The sequence below is a fragment of the Oncorhynchus gorbuscha genome, linkage group LG09 (genome assembly GCF_021184085.1).
Source record: "Oncorhynchus gorbuscha isolate QuinsamMale2020 ecotype Even-year linkage group LG09, OgorEven_v1.0, whole genome shotgun sequence".
In the NCBI taxonomy this organism is placed as follows: domain Eukaryota; kingdom Metazoa; phylum Chordata; class Actinopteri; order Salmoniformes; family Salmonidae; genus Oncorhynchus; species Oncorhynchus gorbuscha.
Genome location: NC_060181.1, coordinates 33,820,466 through 33,841,688, shown reverse-complemented (window position 1 = coordinate 33,841,688; position 21,223 = coordinate 33,820,466). Strand labels below are relative to the sequence as shown.

Here is a 21,223-nt window from a genome sequence, read left to right as displayed (position 1 = left end):
AGGAAGCTGTGCTGTTTATATGTCTTTCCCGTGCCTATAGATAGAGTAGGCCTACTGTAAACATTTAATTCCACACCCAAAACATTTGCAATACAATAGTATGCAGTAGCTCGTCTGACTCTGGGGAAGTAGATTTAAGGGCCTCATTGACAAAATCACAAAGTATCCCTTTAAAAAGCAACCAGGGGCTATGCAGAGTGGGCTTACACACACAAGCAGTTGATTTGTTGCGCACAGCCTATGCTGTTTACAGTTTTCTGTTCCTAAAAAGGAACTAACCCCAGGACTAACTCCCGACACAATAGCAATGGGTATCATTTCCCTTAGCAACTAGATGAAAACATACACTGAGCATACAAAACATTAAGACAGACTGACCGGGTGAAATTATGATCTCTTATTGTCACTTGTTAAGTCCATTTCAAATCAGTGTAGATCAAGGGGAGGAGACAAGTTAAAGAAGTATTTTTAAGCCTTGAGACAGGGATTGTGTATGTGTGCAATGGGCAAAAATAAATAAATGGAAGTGCCTATGAACGGGCTAGGGTAGTAGGTGCCAGGTGTAACGGTTTGTGTTGAGAACTGCAACACTGCTGGGTTTTTCCACACTCAACAGTTTCCTGTGTGGATCAAGAATGGTTCACCACCCAAAGGCCATCTAGCCAACTTGAAACAACTGTGGTACGCATTGGAGTCAACATGGGCCAGCATCCCTGTGGAACGCTTTCGACACGTTGTAGAGTCCATGCCGCGATGAATTAAGGCGGTTTTGAGGGCAAATCAATATTAGGATGGTGTTCCTAATGTTTGGTACACTCAGTGTATTTCTCCATAGTTTAGATGTGCTCTAATGAGGGAACCACAGAGGGACCATGTCAACATGTAAGGCAACACTTGTGCATACGTGCATGACGTGACAAGTGCTTTGGCTTAAAACTTTGGCATTTGGTAGTCCATCTTGACTTACACCCAGCAGCAGAGGAGATGGAGTTCACCTGCAGTAGGCTAGTCTGGATCAGGTCTAGCAGGCTGTGTGAGGATGATAATGAATCACACAAGTTCATAATGCACTTTTTTAATAATAATTATTATTTGTGGGGTGATTATATTTGTTGTTACTCACAAGTGTGTTATTTGCATATCCCAACTCCCCCCCGAGTCACCCGCAGGGAGTGGGTCACTATTTTCTAGTGCCCTAGAGCAATTAGGGTCAAGTGCCTTGCTCAAGGGCAACGAGTCAGATTTTTCGCCTTGTCTGCCTTGAGATTCAAACCAGTGACCTTTCAGTTACTGGCCCAACGCTTTAACCTTGAGGCTACCCACCTCGTTTGAGTGTGATTGATGTTGTTTAGATATAGAACATCTCAAAATCAAATGGTTAAAAAGCAGAAGACATACAGGGCTGATATTCAGAGTTTAAAAAAAGAAGCATGTTTTTCAAAGCTAGTCACGCAATGTAAACTTTCTGCCCTAGACTAGGCTTACATTTTAAGGGTTGTCTTTCCACTTTGGACGGCAGGATGTTAAACGCTGTTCAAGGAAATGGAGGATCACTCCCTTTAACGGGTAGAAAAACATTCTGGGAGCTCACCACTATAAATTACCAGGAAGTTGGCTGAAAAAACACTTAACATGTCATGAGTTTACAAACTTTCACACCCAATCCCATCCCTGCTCCTTTTAAATTGGCAATGGTGAATAACTTTTTTTGTCAACTGCATAACCTACCAACTCCACACAGTGAACATACACCACACCTGATTTACCTTGGAGTAATATGCCATCTGCTGGTTGGTTGATACAAATATTTACTCTGGAGCTATAAAATGTATTTAGATTCAAATTCAACACTTTCAAATTGTCAACTTGCATAACATAATTTGACATTACAGGAAAAAAATATTTAAAAAGAATACACAACATTCTTTTGGGATTGCAACTATTGTTTTCAATGTCTTAGCCAACATTTGATTGTCGTATACACTTAAAAGAGACTTACACCAAGGAATTACAAAAGCTAAAATACCTCTCTAAAACATGTCTTTACTTTAAAAACCATAGACTGCTGCAATTGTACGTGTTAATTAAAACCATCAAATCCGTTAAAGTTATAAAAGGCATCAATATCCTGTAAATACTTCAGCTCCCATTACCACCTCAACATAGCTGAAGAAAGGGGAACAGTCAGCATGACTAGTTAGGATCTTTGGCACTTTAAATCACCACACACAATAAGAAAATCTTCTCTCTAGATGTCTACATTGAGCCACTGTTTTCACCAGCAGTCACCGTCTTCCATGTCTTGGATCTAAGTTATCACATAGCAGCATATTGTTCTTTCCATGTTTTAGACTATACCGGTCAATGTCTTTGTTCCCATGGCCAATGACTCCACAAGTAATTAGAATACTGTAACTATGTCTGCAGGGAGGATAACTCAAAGCCGTCTCTTTTTGTCTATTCAGTGTTATCAACACTCTTACGGTCTCTCAGTAAGTGGCTTCGTCCATGTTGTCGTCACTGTCCCCTCCAAACTCCTCTCCATTGTCAAAGTAAGACATGATGTAGTCGGTATCCTGGAACACAGATGATGATGATTAAAGAGCTATGCAAGGAGGAATGGTAGCCTACCAAGTGAACAATGGCTCCCCGGTCCACTGGCTTGTCAACCTCTTTTTCATTTTTCCACTTGTCTGTGGCTCCTTAGTATAGTAGCTAGCTAGTTCGAGTTGCGCTGTTTTTAGCATGTTTGACATAGCTATTCAACCATACATTAGAGGAAGAAGGCATCTTACTTCATCTAAATATTCCTCCTTTGTGAACTTGTATAACATTTCTGTCAGTATTCTTTTGGGGAGATTAATCTAGCAAAACACAGTAGAAAACTTATGGCCTGCATAAATACAGATGTGTCTGTCACAAACTCAATGGCACGGGAAACTTTGAAGGCCGGACCCAGTTGATAGAATGTGGCAAGTTCGCTAGCTAGAGCGCTAGTTCAAGACAGACAGGAAGAGCGGACAGAAGATTAAAAAGGACAACTTTTGAGTAGCTATTACGATAAATTAGCGTTGTTAGCATTAGCTTTACTCACCAACCATTATCTTCACTGGCATTTCACACATTTTTTTACGACTAAATATCATGACCATAACAGTCAGATTCAAAGCGGAACAAGGTATAAAAATGTGACGGACCTCATCAGTCGCCATTACCCCTTACCTCTTCAAAGTCTTCCTCATAGTCCTCTTCATCTGCCTGTTCTTCTTCCTCGTTAGTCTTCTTTTTCTCCTCGTCCTGCTCTTCCTCAGAGTTCACCGCCTCTTCTTTCTTTTCAAGAGTCTGAAGAGTGTGTTTCCAAGAAACATCAAAACCAGGGCAGGGTACATGCATATTAGCCCCTAAATAGGAGTAACTAAAAGGTTTGTATTTCTGATCTCTAGTCTCCTTTTGAAGAAAGGTTAGTCGTTTCTGTAATATCCTACCTCTAGCTTGGTGAGAATCTCCTCTTTTCCTACAAGAGGTTTCTTTGTCCGTTTAACTTGAGGTGTGGGTCCTAGAAGACAAGAATGGAACATGAAGGTTAGCTTAAAAGTAAGTCAATAAAAAAGCAGAACTGACGTGGCAACAAATGGAGCAGGACAGAAGCATGGCCGTAACTAAACTCAGCAAAAAAAGAAATGTCCCCTTTTCAGGACCCTGTCATTCAAAGATCATTCGTAAAAATCAAAATAACTTCACAGATCTTCATTGTGAAGGGTTTAAACACTGTGTCCCATGCTTGTTCAATGAATCATAAACAATTAATGAACATGCACCTGTGGAACAGTCGTTAAGACACTAACAGCTTACAGACGGTAGGCAATTAAGGTCACAGTTATGAAAACTTAGGATATCAAAGAGGCCTTTCTACTGACTCTGAAAAACACCAAAAGAAAGATGCCCAGGGTCCCTGCTCATCTGCGTGAATGTGCTATAGGCATGCTGCAAGGAGGCATGACGACTGAAAATGTGGCCAGGACAATAAATTGCATTGTCCGTGCTGTGAGACGCCCAAGACAGCGCTACAGGGAGACAGGATGGACAGTTGATCGTCCTCGCAGTGGCATACCAAGTGTAACAACACCTGCACAGGATCGGTACATCCAAATTTGAGACCTTTGGTTCCAACCTCTGTTTCTTGTGAGATGCAGAGTAGGTAAATGGATAATCTCTGCATCTGTGGTTCCCAACGTGAAGCATGGAGGTGGTGGTGTGATGGTGCATTGCTGGTTACACTGTTGGTGATTTCTTTAGAATTCAAGGCAGACTTAACTAGCATGGCTACCACAGCATTCTGCAGCAATACGCCATCCCATCTGGTTTGCGCTTAGTGGGACTATAATTTGCTGTACAATGACCCAAAACACACCTCCAGGCTATGTAAGGGCTATTTGACCAAGAATGAGAGTGATGGAGTGATGCATCCGATGACCTGGCCTCCACAATCACCTGACCACAACCCAATTGAGATGGTTTGGGACGAGTTGGACTGCAGAGTCCCGGGTAGCCTAGTGGTTAGAGCATTGGACTAGTAACCGAAAGGTTGCAAGTTCAAATCCCCGAGCTGACAAGGTACAAAATCTGTCGTTCTGCCCTTGAACAGGCAGTTAACCCACTGTTCCTAGGCCGTCATTGAAAATAAGAATGTGTTCTTAACTGACTTGCCTAGTAAAATAAAGGTAAAATAAAATAGTGAATTTGCAAATGAATTCATAATAAATCCTACAATGTAATTTTCTGGATTTTTTTCCTTCTAATTTTGTCTGTCATAGTTGAAGAGTACCTATGATGAAAATTACAGGCCTCTCATCTTTTTAAGTGGGAGAACTTGCACAATTGGTGGCTGACTAAATACTTTTTTGCCCCACTGTGTGTGTGTGTGTGTGTGTGTGTGTGTGTGTGTGTGTGTGTGTGTGTGTGTGTGTGTGTATGTATGTATGTATGTATGTATGTATGTATGTATGTATGTATGTATGTATGTATATATATGGATAAGAGCGTCTGCTAAATGACTTAAATGTAAATGTAATATATTTTTGTACACAAAGAAAATCAATTACGGGTCAACATCTAAATATTGCTCCCAGCGTTGATCAAAGCGCAGACCAGTTATATTTTTGATCTGACAGAGTTCTAATTGCGCCTGCCTCTTTGCTAATGAGTGGAATCAAGAACAGTTGTTTGTTGGTTATGTTAGCCTGCGTTCCCCAGATTTGCCTTTTTAGCAGCATTTTCACCACTCTCGCACCACAGGCCGGCTCAAGTAGGCAACAAGAACTGCTGCTGACAGTGTGTTTGCACGATACCAGACAAAAAGCTATTATAAAAACGTCCCGCGACTCCTGACGTGTCTACAGGCATTCTCCAAACAAACAAAAACTGACTCACAACTGGTAAATAGCCACTTATGTCAGTTTTCAATCTCAATTGAAAACAATACATGGCTTACACAAAGTTTGAATTCCACACACAAGTCCTTGAGATAAAGCACTCACTTTTACCCCGAGGTTCTCTCACTTTAACGCAAAGCTCTTTAGGCAATCTGCTCCAGTCTGAAACAGAACCATAAAAAAAGAGAAACACGTTACCATATAAAATACGCATTGCATAAAACACACCAGAAATGCATCACATTCAAAGTATGAGGAATAATGACACCACAGCACAAGATTATAAATCAGATTAGTTCAGACAAGAAATTGACTATCTGGCACCATCAGCTGGACATATACCAAAACTGCACCAAAAGAAAATACCAGAAATAGGACTGACCCAGTCTGGCTAGGCTAGGGGTGCCACTGAAGAATACTAGCAGTAGGAAAGTGGTACAGGGAACAAAATAGTTCATAAAAGAGACAACTGTTCTGTGATCAGTTGAGGGCAGATTCTTAAAGCTCGTAATTCCACAAACCAGCCCCAACCAATCATCACTCACCTGGGCTCCACTCGATGGTGCTGTCCTTGGGCTCTCCGCTCTGGTACTTATCAGAGTAGCGATCGACATCTACATGGGAAACAGCAGCAAGATTATAACTAACAATTTCCTATTCATATAATACCAACCAGGGAAAATTGTAGAACACAACTACAAAACCTTCTATACCATACCATTTGTCTGACATAACAGCCGCCATAACTGGATACTTTTTTACAAGCATTCAACAATACGATTATTGTGAATGCTCTAATAGAACAGTTTGATTTAAATATTTATTTACATTTACATTTAAGTCATTTAGCAGACGCTCTTATCCAGAGCGACTTACAAATTGGTGCATTCACCTTATGACATCCAGTGGAACAGCCACTTTACAATAGTGCATCTAAATATATTAAGGGGGGGGTGAGAAGGATTACTTTATCCTATCCTAGGTATTCCTTAAAGAGGTGGGGTTTCAGGTGTCTCCGGAAGGTGGTGATTGACTCCGCTGTCCTGGCGTAGTGAGGGAGTTTGTTCCCCCATTGGGGAGCCAGAGCAGCGAACAGTTTTTTACAGTTATTTACATGCCTTGCCCTTACAATCTGGTTTACATGTTAATCAGGCTACTAATTAAAGCAATTATATAATCTTTGGGAAGCCTATTTAATTATGACCAAAAAATATTTCACTTCATTCACACCAATGACGTAACAAATGCTTGCAACATTCTTTAAAAGTTTACCAATACTATTAACCACACAACTTTGGAAGCGAGCTCAATCATGGTTAATAACATTCTATGATTTCTCCACCCCTTAAACGGAGACTCTGCGATATGACGTTGCCACGAGCAGCACCGCAGTTGAGCGCAATATAAGACGATATACTCACCGAATATAAGAGCGTCTGCTAAATGACTTAAATGTAAATGTAAATCTGTGCATGTGCACTTAAATTGCAACAACATGATAACTATCGGACCAAAACGGCAGAACAGTTTAGCCTCACGCTTAGTTGTTGCTGAAATCATCCTGATATTGCCATTTACTCTACCTCTTTTGGGAGCAGCCCGTCTGATGTAGAAAGGCAGGGTCTTTGTGGCGGCCCTCAGCTCCTGTTTCAGAGCAAGCATGTACTCCACCTCCTCTCCTGTCTGCAGGGGCACAGGCTGGACTGGCATGGGCTGAGGTTAAGGAGAGGGAACAGATCAGGAGACTGGGTTTCTATCGAACCACAACACTAGCACTAAGCAAACATGTAACTAGATTTAAATTACTATACAGTATTTAATAATACTGCAAACTGTTTAAAGGATGGTAGGCTATAATGTGTCTAAACCAGACAGTGTCTCAGAGAGACAATTGCCTTGAAGAGAAAAATAAAACATTTACACATTACTAGCAATATTAGATAAGTCATTATTTTAATTTTGTGATGCTCAAGAGCACTATAAGCAATTGTGGCAAGGTGAGTCCAGACTGTGTTAGAAGCCCTAACTCCATGTGCACACTCACAGGGAAGAGGGGTGAGGGCTTAAAGGTGGTGGGTGGCAGGCTGTCCCCCCTTCCTATGCCCACATCCTCCAGGTTGAAAGTCATCTGTCCCCTTCCACGACCCCTGCCTCTTCCAGCCATGGGGATGGGTATGTTGCTAAATGCTGAAAGAATCGTGGGAGAAAAAAATCAGATAGAGGTAGCCAAACAAATACACATAGCAACCAGTATTGTGGATATCTAACTCGCATTTGGGAGTGGGCTCCCAATGTACCTTTGTTTACAGATAACTAGTAACATTAACTAGCTAACTTTGGGTAGATACCGTTCGTTAGGTAGCTAGCACTCAATTACAGCATGGAAGTCCATACAAAATAAGAAAGCTAACTAGCTATCGCACTTCACCCTGGCCCTACCGACACTTCTGTATCGTTTTGGAATCCGGAAAGTTAATAACACACATGATTACAACAAATCCTTAGCAAGCAAAATATATAGCTACAGTAGTTAGCTATGATATTTGAACTGCCGGCCAGTGACCTCTCCAGTGCAGCATTGTGCTTGTTTGCATAGCCTGCTAGCTATTATTGTCTGGCATTCAAGCAAGCTATGTTTCGCAGCTATTCTATAACATTATACTTTTTCACGTACCTACAATGTGTCAGTTGAGATCGTAAAATATAGAGCCAAGCTCTGAAACGTACAGTATAAAAACCAAGCCCAACAGAATCCAACCCAAATGTCTTATTTCCCCCCAAAAAAAATATCTTGAATGGCTAGCTAACTTAGTATTAACGTTAGAAATGTTGCAGTCTGCAGAGCCCAAACCAGATCCACTGGCTTGATAGCGATGTCGCCAACGTTTGCTAGCTGACGATTACGCTTCCAGGCTGAGCGTTCTAATAAACTACAGTGCAGGTTATAATAAGTATGTTGTTTTTCCTCTTGACACATACATAGCTTATTATACTGTAGAATATGGATAAGAGCGTCTGCTAAATGACTTAAATGTAAATGTAAATGAATATGAAAATGTATTTCCGAGTATGCCCACACGTGCACAGACAGCCGGATGTTTACAACTGGAGTCCACGTGTGTTCCGTCGGCATTGACTTTCTCAGGAAACACATTCTGTGCGCAATAGTTCCACCCTACTGTCTGTACTAAAATAATAAAAAATTACTTTAATCTAGCATAATACAGTTTCCCCACAAAAAAATGTGGTCCCGTTTTGTAGCACTGGTTCATTTATTAATGATTCTGTCTGAGCTATAAGGAAAAACGGCTCACAACATATTCGTGCTCCCCACTGCCACCATGCAGCACTATTATACCTTACGTTTTAAGATTTGGGATTGTTTGAGTAATAAACTGACGGAAAGGGGGAAGGATGGAAATCTAGTCAGTTGCACAACTAAATGCATTCAATCGAAATCCTCCTCCGCATTTAACCCAACTCCTCTTAATCAGGTGTTGTGTTTAGTTTGGAGTGCATTTTATATTTGTAGGTAAGCTTTGTGCTTGTGTTGCTGAAAAGGTTAGCCTCTTAAATGGCATGTAAATGCCAAATTATTACTTTACACATCTACCCCTATAGACTTCACAGGAAAACAATGTTTTTGTAGAAAACAAGTCATAAAATCCAGAAGTAAATCGTTCCATCCTTTATTAAACATAGCTTGCAAGAGATAAATATTACAAAGTTATTTCCTCCAAAATTAGCTTATTTTTTCAGTCAATGCATAATCGTTATTAATCAACTGGCAGTATTCAAACAGCATTAATATTTTTTATTTTAATTTTTCTTTGAAGACAGTTAAATATCAAGTATGTGCAAAAGGTCAGGATTTATATTTGAAATAAAAAACAAAAAGGGATTTATTTTCTAGGATAAAAATGAATTCTCTTTTCACCCATTCCCCAGATGTCCATTCAATTGATACAGATTGATAATGACTCCATGACTTTTTTTTCTCACAAATGTAATTTACAACATCAACATTATGCAATGTTTAAACTGAGGAATTGCAGTTCATTTTACATGTATAAAAGAAAAACTTCAGCATATTCACTTGAAAATGTAGAAAATTATTTGCAATGAATACAACCCCCCTTCAAAAGTTCCCTGTATTTCCAACAATAACTAATATGCCAAGAGTACATTAAAGGATACCAATAAAATAACATAATACATTTGTTTAGCCAGGAAATGTGATCAATTCTCCATAAGAATAACATCTCAATTAGTACACCCCATAACTATGACACTGTCTTGATGGGCAGCTTTATCTGCCTTAGACATAACCCTATTCTTGAACTCACTTATATGGGAGTCAGTTTGAATATTGTCAGTTTGAAACTACATGATAATTCCCCCAAAACAAATGTTGACCAGAACAAAGGTGATAAGGGCAAGATTTATCTCCAACAGCTCCTAGTACATTAGATTTTAAAAAGGTAAAAACAAATAAAAACATTTTACTTTAATTCAATTTATATTTTCCAATGGAAAACATGAGCATATTTTCATATTCATATGGAAGAAAGAAAAGGAAATGTAATTTTTATACCTTTCATTTCAGACATGGTTAGCCCTGTAGTTCAATACAGAAATTGAAATCAACATAACACAGAGAGCTGTTCTGGAGTGAGATCTGTTTCGGAGTGAGATCTGTGGATTTGATGACTCCTCCGGGGTAATACTGTCTGTCAGTGGTTTGATCATGCCACGTCCTCACAAATGAAGTCTGCATGGGTTCATCCAAAGTAAGAAATACACTGAACAGTGTTGAGTTTCTAATAGAACATACATACAACAAACATACGTGAACCTGACATAATCCATTCCACAGGCTTTGAGCTTGAAGTCAAACTCCATCAGAACAATGATCACTTTTCCGGCAAACACTACAACATTTTTTTAAATATATATGTAAAAGAAAACAACGTACATTCAGGGATGAAATGTGTCTAAAAGAAAGAAGAATAATCCCATACATTTTGCACATTTGTTACACAATAATACACAGTGATCACAAAACAAAATGACAACTTTCACTATATTCATGGCTTTTTGTTTGCTTTTCTACACAATATACCATTTATTTTTTTATCGAAGTGAGAAAAAAAAGCTTATGTACATTAAGTCATTATTAGTTCTGACATAGCAAATATCATGTAATTTTTATTTCAGTCAATAAAATGTTTGATTATTTTTTTTTTCTTCTTGAAAACGTAAAACATAACAAACAAAAACAAAAATACTTAATTGAGACATCAGAAAAAGGACATTTAAAAACCCTAAAACAGTTGACATTTCAAAAAAAGATTGTGGTTGAAATTACAAAAGGTGTGTGGATGTGTCTATTAGTCTGCAAGAGAGAACAAGAGAGAAAGGAGCTTCAATATACAAGTCCAGCTTCATAGCAAAAGGACATAGAAAAATGAGACAGCCGAATCAAACATGAGGGGATGGGAAAGAAAATGTACCCCGATATAAAAAAAAGTAATGACATCCTATTCTAACCAACCACAAAAGAGGGAATTGATTGACAATTGTATAAGCAACAAAACAAATCTCTTCTGAATGTAAACTTCCATTCACATCTATATATTGCACCTGCCAATCAAACCAAAAGGTAGTTTCATAAATGACTTGGTGTGTGTTCAGTATAAATAACTTAGGAGAACTAGGAAAGGGGACTTGAGATTTCATAGGCCACTGCATGAGTGCACTTCACTTGATACACAAAATCTGTATCTAGTGTGCAGAGCTTGCACCCAATTTAATGTAAACCTGTCATGTCAGGCCTGCTAAACTGTGCACACCTAATGATAGAGTGTTACCTATCATGAGATTGATCTAATCAGTTGATTACTCCATTTCAAAGAATCCATCTTGATTGGTTCAGCTCCTCAAAGCTTCCACTCGAACAGTGTTTGTAATGCCATAATCTCTCAGCCAAACCTTACAGGTTGTCAGTGTGTAAGAGGATGACAAACCCCAAATTCCACAACTCTTTGAGGCCAGTGAACAATACAGGTGAGATATTTTTAAGTGCCAATATTATTGCAGTGTTGCCATGGATCTTTCCATGGTCCTTTGGCTTTACTTAAGTCTTTCTATGGCCATCAGGATGGTGATGTGCCCTAACCCCTGATTCTACAACCTACTTGACCAGATACTGACATAATACGCTGTTGAGCCATTGGCCTACAGATGCACATTTTCTATGTCATTCAACAGTTGACCTAAATTCCTGATACAGGTGAGAGGTAAAATTGAAAATATGGTTTATAGCAGTTACAGCAGTAAATAATTCAACAATCCTTTAAAAGCCTGAAATAAAGACTGAAACCTGTGACGTTGAACCTAAGCACAAACTAAAAGTCCTGTCTGATCTTCCCAACACTAGCCATAAACCCCTTATAGCTTCTACATGGACGCACATGTAAATACTTAGTTCCTATGCCAGCCAGACAAACCCCAAATGATTTGAAGATCCGCTGGTCTACCTCTGAGAAATACTGCACATTGACTGAACACTGCTTTAAAAATGTATTTTATGACCTGTCGCAAACTTGGCTTAGCGAGTCTACGGGACTTCAAAACCAAACCGAAAAACAAACAAACACAGAAAGTGCTGCTGGTGAAATGTACGTGGCAGTGGTAAGTGTTGACAGGCGTGTGAGACCATGCTCATATGACCGACGCCCCAAAGGTCAATGGGGGGCAAAAATGGACAAAATCACTTGTCACTGCCAGTGTTAACAAACTTGTTCAAATCATTAAAAAAAGCAAGAGGGTTAACCAATTGAAAGTCATCTGATAAAGTCCACATGAAAACTCTGGACAATGGTCTCTCCCGACTCTCTTGTAGACAATCAGATGACATCCGCACCTTGGGGGACCTGTGAATTGTAACATTCTTATTCTCTTTTTAAACGTTTTTTAAATTTCTTTATTTTATTCATAATAAGAAAAGTGCTCCTCGAGAATGAGGCATCTCGTGTGCATTGCCTGAACACGATGATTGATCCACGTCTCTCCCATTTAAAGATAAATCCATATCAGTCTCCTTTCTCTCAAGCTTGTCATCGATACATAATCCATATAGATATTTGAATAGTTTCAATCTGTTCACAATTTTTGATAATTATCGTCTCCTGGGGCAAGTACCTCTGAGATACGCAGCCTTTTCTAGAGACGCCGCAAAAAAAATGAAAAACGACAATCAAGAAACCCTACAACAACAAGAAGAAGAAAACTAAAAACGTGCCACCGCCAGCTCGAGTCCTCACCATTTCCCTCACGGTACCACAAGGAAGTTGGGTTTAGAAAGGGTTGAAGTCTCTGGACTTGAGGCATTGAGGGGTAATGAGGGATGTTGGGTGCAGCTTTCATGACCCCATTTTCAGGCCAGTGCCGAGCACCGAGATGGGACGATACGCCAGACTCCAAAATGGCTGCCACGCTCCTCCTCTCTGCAGGGCATGGCCTCAACTGGTGACACGGCATGTATTTTTTTCTCTCCGCAAACACCGGTGTACTTTCCTGTGCTTATTTAATTGATTTGTTTATCTATTTATCCACACCTTAGTGCGCACATCGTGGATCCTGTCCTTGCTCCCATTAATACTGTGTCAAACAAAAATATTAATAGTGCTTCCTGGTTATGATCCATTATCTTTGCTGGTCCACTCAAAGCAGGGCAGTCAGTCATTGGACCAGTGTCCAGGTGGATCCGGTTCATTCCGCATGATCTCTCTCTTACATAGCGGTATGACCATCTCTTTTGATGCTTTCAAAATCTTAAAGAACCGCACATATGGAGTGTAGCAGGGGAGGAACTAAAATAAAATTATAAGTGAAAAGAAAAACAAAGATATCCTAAAGCAACCCTGCAACAGTACCCCCTACCTCCCCCAAAAATAAATAAAAGTAAGGGTGTGAATTGAAAGTGAGGCGCTCTACGTAGAATAACAATAGAAAAGCTTAATAAGTAACTGAAGCAGTAACAACAATAATAATAATAATAATAATAGTAACAACAGTAATAATAGTAGTACAAATTATTTGAGTCTTCGCATTAATTTTTGCTATAGTAAGAAAGTCGAGAAGATGCACTGACAGTTTGGTTGTCTTTTGTCTGGCTGATTGTGTCGTTTCTCAGGCTGATTGTGTCGTTTCTCATGGGTTAGTTTAGGTAGGCACACGGACAGGCACTGCATGCAATGGGGTGGGGGAGGTGGTCAAGTTTTTTTTGTGAGGGCATGGTGGGGGAGGGGGGGGGTGTTGAAGGTGGCCTTTGGGGTGGGGATTGGGAGGGTGGGGACAAGGGGGAGGTTCATTTCTGTCCATTGATGGACTGTGATATGGAGCGTGGCGGGATCATGTCCAACAGGTACTCCCTCTGGCGGTCCGCTAAGCTGGAGCCTTTGTTGGCCCCGACCCCTCCTTGGTTCAGGTAGGCAATGTTCAACCCTGGGAGAGAAGGAGAAAGCAAGAGAGAGAGAGAGATAGATCAAGAATAATAGAGGAGAGAAAGAAACCGAGAGAGTTCAACAAGAGGTTGAGAGAATGAACAAGGAAAGGGAAGTTAAAAAGGACAGGAAAAAACACAGAGGAAAAAAGAGAGAGGAAGAAAGAGGAACATATTTAATAATAAAACATATATTTTTTTAAACAAAATGTTCCAGAGTCTGCTGTGTCTGTTGTCCACCAGGGATCGGGTAAATTTCCAATTGAATTTGAAACGCCAATGTAATTAACAAATGTTCCAGAGTCTACTGTGTCTGTTTTGTCCACCAGGGATGGGGTAAATTCCAATTTAATTTGAAATGCCAATGTAAAACTTCAATTAATTTACGTTGAATTTAATTACAATTTCAACAATCTTCAAATGATGGAATTTGACTGTACACATTTTTTAATTCAATTGAAATTGTAAAACAAATATTTGGAATGACATTACAAATTACAAATACATTTCACAGTTAATGCACTCAATACAAAAAATGTTACTGCAGGATTTGTTTACAAATTATTTCAACTTGTATTTCTATATGTCCAGTATAGCTAGGCTGTCAGAACAGTGACATGATCAGCCTGAGGGAATTTAATTGGAATTTGTGGAATTATTGTTTTTGAATAACCTAACATTGGAATTGAGAGGGTTTGAATTCCCTGTGAATTCAAAGACTGACCTGGAATTTTAAATTGAATAAAATCTAATTTTCTGGGAGAGGGAATTTAATTATATAGAATGTAAATTGTTTAATTAACCCCAATCCTGCTGTCCACCTGACCTGAGATTAGATGTTTGTTAGACAATCATAGGTATGACAAATTTTATTACAAAAATATTTTTTTTATGTATGCTCTCTGTATGGCTATCTTTGCAAAAATGTGTAAAGCCCATCATGTCTCACTCTTACTTTGAATGCTAACCATTTGGACATCACCTTCAGGTAAAATGCATTATAATGCTTTTATAATACATTTTAAGACTTGTCATAAGCACATATTATCATAATTATCTCATAATGATCGTGACCAAATTAAAAAGCCATTTGGGATGCTGTCCGGTTCTCTGGTAGTCTCTATGGGGGTGCCACAGGGTTCAATCCTCGGGCCGACTCTTTTTTTCTGTATATATCAATGATGTTGCTCTTGCTGCGGGCGATTCCCTGATCCACCTCTACGCAGACGACACCATTCTATATACTTCCGGCCCGGTCCTTGGACACTGTGCTATCTAACCTCCAAACGAGCTTCAATGCCATACAACACTCCTTCCGTGGCCTCCAACTGCTCTTAAATGCTAGTAAAACCAAATGCATGCTTTTCAACCGATCGCTGCCTGCACCCACACGCCTGACCAGCATCACCACCCTGGATGGTTCCGACCTTGAATATGTGGACATCTATAAGTACCTAGGTGTCTGGCTAGACTGTAAACTCTCCTTCCAGACTCATATCAAACATCTCCAATCGAAAATCAAATCAAGAGTCGGCTTTCTAACCCGCAACAAAGCCTTCTTTACTCACGCCGCCAAACTTACCCTAGTAAAACTGACTATCCTACAGATCCTCGACTTCGGCGATGTCATCTACAAAATCGCTTCCAACACTCTACTCAGCAAACTGGATGCAGTTTATCACAGTGCCATCCGTTTTGTCACTAAAGCACCTTATACTACCCACCACTGCGACTTGTATGCTCTAGTCGGCTGGCCCTCGCTACATATTCGTCGCCAGACCCACTGGCTCCAGGTCATTTACATGTCCATGCTAGGTAAAGCTCCGCCTTATCTCAGTTCACTGGTCACGATGGCAACACCCATCCGTAGCACGCGCTCCAGCAGGTGTCTCACTGATCCTCCCTAAAGCCAATACCTCATTTGGCCGCCTTTCGTTCTAGTTCTCTGCTGCCTGTGACTGGAACGAATTGCAAAAAAAATAAAATAATAATAATAATAAATAAATAAATAAAAATCGCTAAAGTTGGAGACTTATCTCCCTCACCAACTTCAAACATCTGCTATCTGTGCAGCTAACCGATCGCTGCAGCTGTACATAGTCTATCGGCAAATAGCCCACTCATTTTTACCTACCTCATCAACATACTGTTTTTATTTATTTACTTTTCTGCTCTTTTGCACACCAATATCTCAACCTGTACATGACCATCTGATCATTTATCACTCCAGTGTTAATCTGCAAAATTGTAATTATTCCCCTACCTCCTCATGCCTTTTGCACACAATGTATATAGACTCCACTTTTTTTTCCTATTGTGTTATTGACTTGTTAATTGTTTACTCCATGTGTAACTCTGTTGTCTGCTCACACTGCTATGCTTTATCTTGGCCAGGTCGCAGTTGCAAATGAGAACTTGTTCTCAACTAGCCTACCTGGTTAAATAAAGGTAAACTTATTATAATAACACATTATAACACATGCTTATTACATTTTAATAATTTAGCAGACACTCTTATCCAGAGAGACTTACAGAATTGAGTGCAAACATTTTTGTACTTTTTCATACTGGTCCCCCGTGGGAATCAAACCCACAACACTGACATTTGCAAGCACCAAGCCACACGGGACCAATTATATACAGACCATTCGGAAAGAATTCAGACTTTCTCCACGTTTTATTTTATTATTACATTCTTATTTTAAAATGGACGGATTAAATAAAAACATTTCCTCATTAATCTACACACAATACCCCATAATGACAAAGCAAGATTCAGACCATTTGTTCGGAGACTCGAAGTTGAGCTCAGGTGCATCCTGTTTCCATTGATCATCCTTGAGATGTTTCTACAACTTGGAGTCCATCTGTGGTATATTCAATGCATTGGACATGATTTAGAAAGGCACACACCTGTCTATATAAGGTCCCACAGTTGACAGTGCATGTCAGAGCAAAAACCAAGCCATGAGGTCGAAGGAATTGTCCGTAGAGCTCAGAGACAGGATTGTGTCGAGGCGCAGATCTGAGGAAGAATACCAAAACAGTTCTGCAGCATTGAAGGTCCCCAAGAAGACTGTGGCCTACATCATTCTTAAATGGAATAAGTTTGGAACCACCAAGACTGTTCCTAGAGCTGGCCTCCCGGCCAAACTGAGCAATCGGGGTAGAAGGGCCTTGGTCAGTGTGATGACCAAGAACCCAGTGGTCACTGACAAAGCTCCAGAGTTCCTCTGTGGTGATGAGATAACCTTGCAGAAGGACAACGGAAGCCACTCTTCCGTAAAAGACACATGACAGCCCACTTGGAGAACCTAAAGGACTCTCAGACCATGAGAAACAAGATTCTCTGGTCTGGTGAAAACAAGATTGAACTCTTTGGCCTGAAGGCCAAGCGTCACGTCTGGAGGAAACCTGGCACCACCCCTAAGGTAAAGCATGGTGGTGGCAGCATCATGCTGGAGGGATGTTTTTCAGCGACAGGGACTCGGAGACTAGACAGGATCGAGGGAATGATGAACGGAGCAAAGTACAGAGATGTCCTTGATGAAAACCTGCTCCAGAGCGTTCAGGACCTCAGACGTGGCAAAGGTTCACCTTCCAACAGGACAACGACCCTAAGCACAGCCAAGACAATGCAGGAGTGGCTTCAGGACAAGTCTCGGCATGTCCTTGAGTGATCCGGCCAGAACCCGGACTTGAACCCGATCTATCTCCTCTGGAAAGACCTGAAAATAGCTGTGCAGCAACGCTCCCCATCCAATCTGACAGAGCTTAAGATGATCTGCAGAGAAGAACAGGTGAAACTCTCCAAAAAAGGTGTGCCAAGCTTGTAGCATTAAAATTCAAGAAGACTGGAGGCTGTAATCGATGCCAAAGATGCTTCAACAAAGTACAGAGTAAAGGGTCTGAATACTTATTTAAAATGTGATAAAAAAATTTGTTCAATGTAAATGAGCAAAAATGTCTAAAAACCTGTCATTATGGGGTATTGTGTGTAGATTGACAGACACATTTTTAAAATGAATTTTAGAATAAGGCTGTAATGTAACAAAACTTGGAAAAAGTCAAGGGGTCTAAATACTTTCCAAATGTATTGTATATACAGAAGGGATCAGACTTCTAACATGTAATGGCATTATATCTGCAGGCTTTTAGGCCTAAGTGAAGTGTTACCATAAGGGGTTCTCAAAAACCCACCGGGGATGTTGTAGATCTGGCGGCGGCCATCATGCTGGATCCGACTGCTGCCACCGCCGCCACTAGTTCCGCCACCACCACCTCCTCCACAGCGCTGCTTCCCCGTCATCCCCAGCAGGCCGCTGGCCACGGAGAGCTGGGAGGCCTGGGCGAAGTTGGAGAGGACGCCCCTCGCCGAGCTGGAGAGACCCCGCTGCATGGAGGCCTGAGGCTGGGGAGCCTGAGGGAGCAGAGGGTGAGAGAGAGGTGGAGGAAATCAGTGACCTCCAGATATGTCGATCCAACCAAAATGGTTTTGGTAACATAACGATTTAAAATATAATATGATATTGTGCCAGAGTACAGTCTACAAACGCTGCAAGCTACAGACACACCCCAGATTTAAATAGGGCCTATAAATGGTTGATTGAAGCATATAGCTGGATCTACGCAACAGATTGGGGTGGGCCAAGGACTCATTTCAATATAAAATAAAATTTGGTCTTTTGAGGTCTGACAACAACCAACAAATAAAGGTTTGTCTCTAAGGTTTCTTAGTGTAGGCCCGTTACCTGACGCAGGGCGTGATGTCGGATCATGGTCTCAGCCTTGCCGACGTTGGGAACAGTCGGAGCCGTGCTGGGGGAGAGGGCCGCCTGCTGCTGGAGCCTTTGCTCAATCTCCTGTTAAACATGCGGAGAGCGAGAGATAAGGGTTGAGACAATGAACAACAGATGGGAAGAAAAGGTTGGGACAGGGAGAGAAACAGACAAGAAATTCAAGTACAAAAAGGACAGCCGCACACACTACTGTAGAAAGATTTCAACAGTCAGAGCATGTCAGTGGTCAAGTGGAAAAAGTAAATTGGTTCACGCCGACAGCTCAGGGTACTAGACCATAATAAGGTCACACCCTCTGACAGCTGTCAAAAGAGGTCAGCCACAAAACGTACTTATCATTAAAACACACGTAGTTTGTAACATTCCTGCGTACTAGTATATTTGACCTAACCCTGCTTTAAAGCCTGTTGTGTATCTCTTTAATCCATGCTTTATTAAACAGCTGACCTGCTCCTGCTGCAGGGCCTTGACGAATGCGTTCTTCAGCCTATTGGTGTGCTCCGCCTTCAGGGCCTTCTTCTGATTGGACGTCATGCACTGCTCGCAGAGGATACGCCCGCCTTTCTCCTGCTTCCAGTGTGGGGTGAAGTCGATCCTGCACTGGGCGCAGAAGAAGGGCTCCATGCGTGACAGCGCCCCCCGCAGCTTACCTGATGAACGGCAGGAAAGAGGCAATTATTACAGGTTTTGGTTCTTAAATGAACTTGTTTGAGGGGGTTAGTTTAAAAAGTCACTGTCAAGGTTTTCCAGATTTCTATGAAATTTTACCTATAATTAATTACAAAATGAGCAAAATAGTTTCCTTCCAAATTGAATTAAGTATGTTAAAAACAGCTTTTATGTGTTTGAATGGCGTGGACAACCCAAAAACAGAATGGTGTGGGCGTATACCGGTCATTACAAATATGCATGCGAGTAGACCGGTGATTAACCAGCTCATCCTCAGGAGGAAAAATAAATCATTTTTTTAAACAGTCTATTTGAGATACAAGTTTGAGTTTAAGTGTTTTTGTCCCCCCACCAATTTATGCTTTTGCCACAAATATGAGTATAGGATGAGTTAACATTATTTGGGAATAAATTAACAGAACATTAAAAGTTAGATTTTCACTGGACAGTTACTTTAAGCACATTGAGGCGCAGAATCAATAATCTTGATCATATAATGAGTAGTTATTTGGGATGAGGTGAGATTTGGAGCAGTGCCTGTGCAGTGGCTCACCCTGGCTGTCGATGACGCTCTGCACCACCTCCTCCAGGCCCACCATGTAGATGAACTCGCTGTTGGCCGCCGACGGCAGGAAGTGCAGGAGTGGGGCTGGTGGCTTGGGCGGCGGGATCTCCAGCAGGGTCTTCTCCAGCTGTTTGCGCAAGGCCAGCTTGGCTGCCGCCTGGCTGCTGGCCTGGTCCGCCAGGGAACTCATGCCGGAGCTGCCGCCGCCACCTGTGCCGCTCGACATGGTGGAAGGGCTAACAGCACCCATCCCGCCGCTGCCCATCCCCACACCGGCCACGCCGCCAGCCGCCGCCTGCATGTGGGCCAAGTTCATGTAGATTGCAGAGGAGCCCGAACGCTGGGACGCCGTCACCTGCTGGCTAGTGGGCTGTGGTGCGTTCAACACACGAGGGAAAAGGGGCACAACGGAAAGACCGTGAGACAAGTTGAAGTGATTGCTATTATTCACACAGAATGGTCCTCTCTGGGTGGTCTTTATGACTTTTACACATTCTCAATGAATGTAGTGGTAGAAGGAATATGGTGGAAACTTCCTCCAGCCATGCTTGCACTGATCCAATGCTTTTAAAATGCAGGAGGTGGAGTGACTGAGTGGATACTCATGGGTGAAGAGTAGAGTCGAAATGCAACCGGAGTTCGCTGAAAAGTAGAGAGCACCATACCTGCTGGTAGCTGATGTTGCTCATGCTGCCCGTGCTAGAGCGGCTCATGCCAGACTTGGAGGGCATTCTCTGGCCCTGCAGATGGGACGGGTTGGGGGCGATGACCCTCTGTGACATCATCATCGGGGGCAGGGAGGCGTTGGCCCCCGACCTGATGACAGTGTGACCCTGTGGAGAGAGAAAAGGAAAGGTTAGAGGAAATTGTGAGAATGAATGTCCAGCAGGGATGGAAGAAGAGGGACAGAAAAAGGTGAGAAAGTGATAGAGAGGGTTAATAAAAATGGGGAGAACCATGACAGGGTAAAAATTAAATGTGGATACACTTGAATTAATTCCACAAATGAATTGACCAGGAATCCACATTTGCTACACTGAGTGTGCCATTGAAATACAGGCAGCCAGTCAGCCACGAACATAATGGGTATATGTTGTACCGTTTGTTGTCACTAGAGGGCAATAAATACTTACGTGGCCTTATCTTCACAGTTCAGACAGTCAATGTGAACTGCTTACATAAACAGCTGACCTGACCAACCCAGTCCAATTCAAGGGATCATGGCTCCATCTTCCATATATAGATGTAAGAT

The 21,223-nt window shown here is 41.4% G+C and overlaps 2 protein-coding genes across 7 annotated transcripts in view; both read right to left on the bottom strand.

The window, feature by feature from the left end:
- Positions 1 to 1,059: 1,059 nt before the first annotated feature.
- Positions 1,060 to 8,551, bottom strand: LOC124042777 (DNA-directed RNA polymerase III subunit RPC7-like). 5 transcript variants are annotated; one of them, XM_046360884.1, is made up of 8 exons: positions 8,107 to 8,551; positions 7,477 to 7,619; positions 7,016 to 7,145; positions 5,978 to 6,046; positions 5,538 to 5,594; positions 3,486 to 3,556; positions 3,223 to 3,342; positions 1,060 to 2,576 (listed from the first exon to the last, which is right to left on the bottom strand). In XM_046360884.1, exons 2-8 carry the CDS (start codon positions 7,594 to 7,596, stop codon positions 2,490 to 2,492), a joined length of 654 nt encoding a protein of 217 aa, XP_046216840.1. In that variant the 5' UTR covers positions 7,597 to 7,619; positions 8,107 to 8,551; the 3' UTR covers positions 1,060 to 2,489. The 5 variants fall into 5 exon arrangements, with proteins under 5 accessions (XP_046216840.1, XP_046216843.1, XP_046216841.1 ...); XM_046360887.1 differs by having other exon boundaries at positions 8,412 to 8,517; XM_046360885.1 differs by lacking the exon at positions 8,107 to 8,551 and adding an exon at positions 7,781 to 8,025.
- A 554-nt stretch (positions 8,552 to 9,105) lies between these two features.
- The window catches only part of LOC124043426 (transcriptional repressor p66-beta-like), a 44,232-nt gene continuing 32,114 nt past the window's right edge, over positions 9,106 to 21,223 (bottom strand). The window contains exons 6-11 of one of the 2 annotated variants that reach the window (XM_046362029.1): positions 20,637 to 20,804; positions 19,960 to 20,341; positions 19,185 to 19,387; positions 18,690 to 18,800; positions 18,115 to 18,358; positions 9,106 to 13,940 (exon numbers count right to left, since the gene is read on the bottom strand). In XM_046362029.1, coding sequence (XP_046217985.1) covers positions 13,804 to 13,940; positions 18,115 to 18,358; positions 18,690 to 18,800; positions 19,185 to 19,387; positions 19,960 to 20,341; positions 20,637 to 20,804 — 1,245 coding nt within the window. In that variant the 3' untranslated portion in view covers positions 9,106 to 13,803. The remainder of the gene's footprint in view (positions 13,941 to 18,114; positions 18,359 to 18,689; positions 18,801 to 19,184; positions 19,388 to 19,959; positions 20,342 to 20,636; positions 20,805 to 21,223) is intronic. The other variant, XM_046362031.1, reaches the window with a different exon arrangement.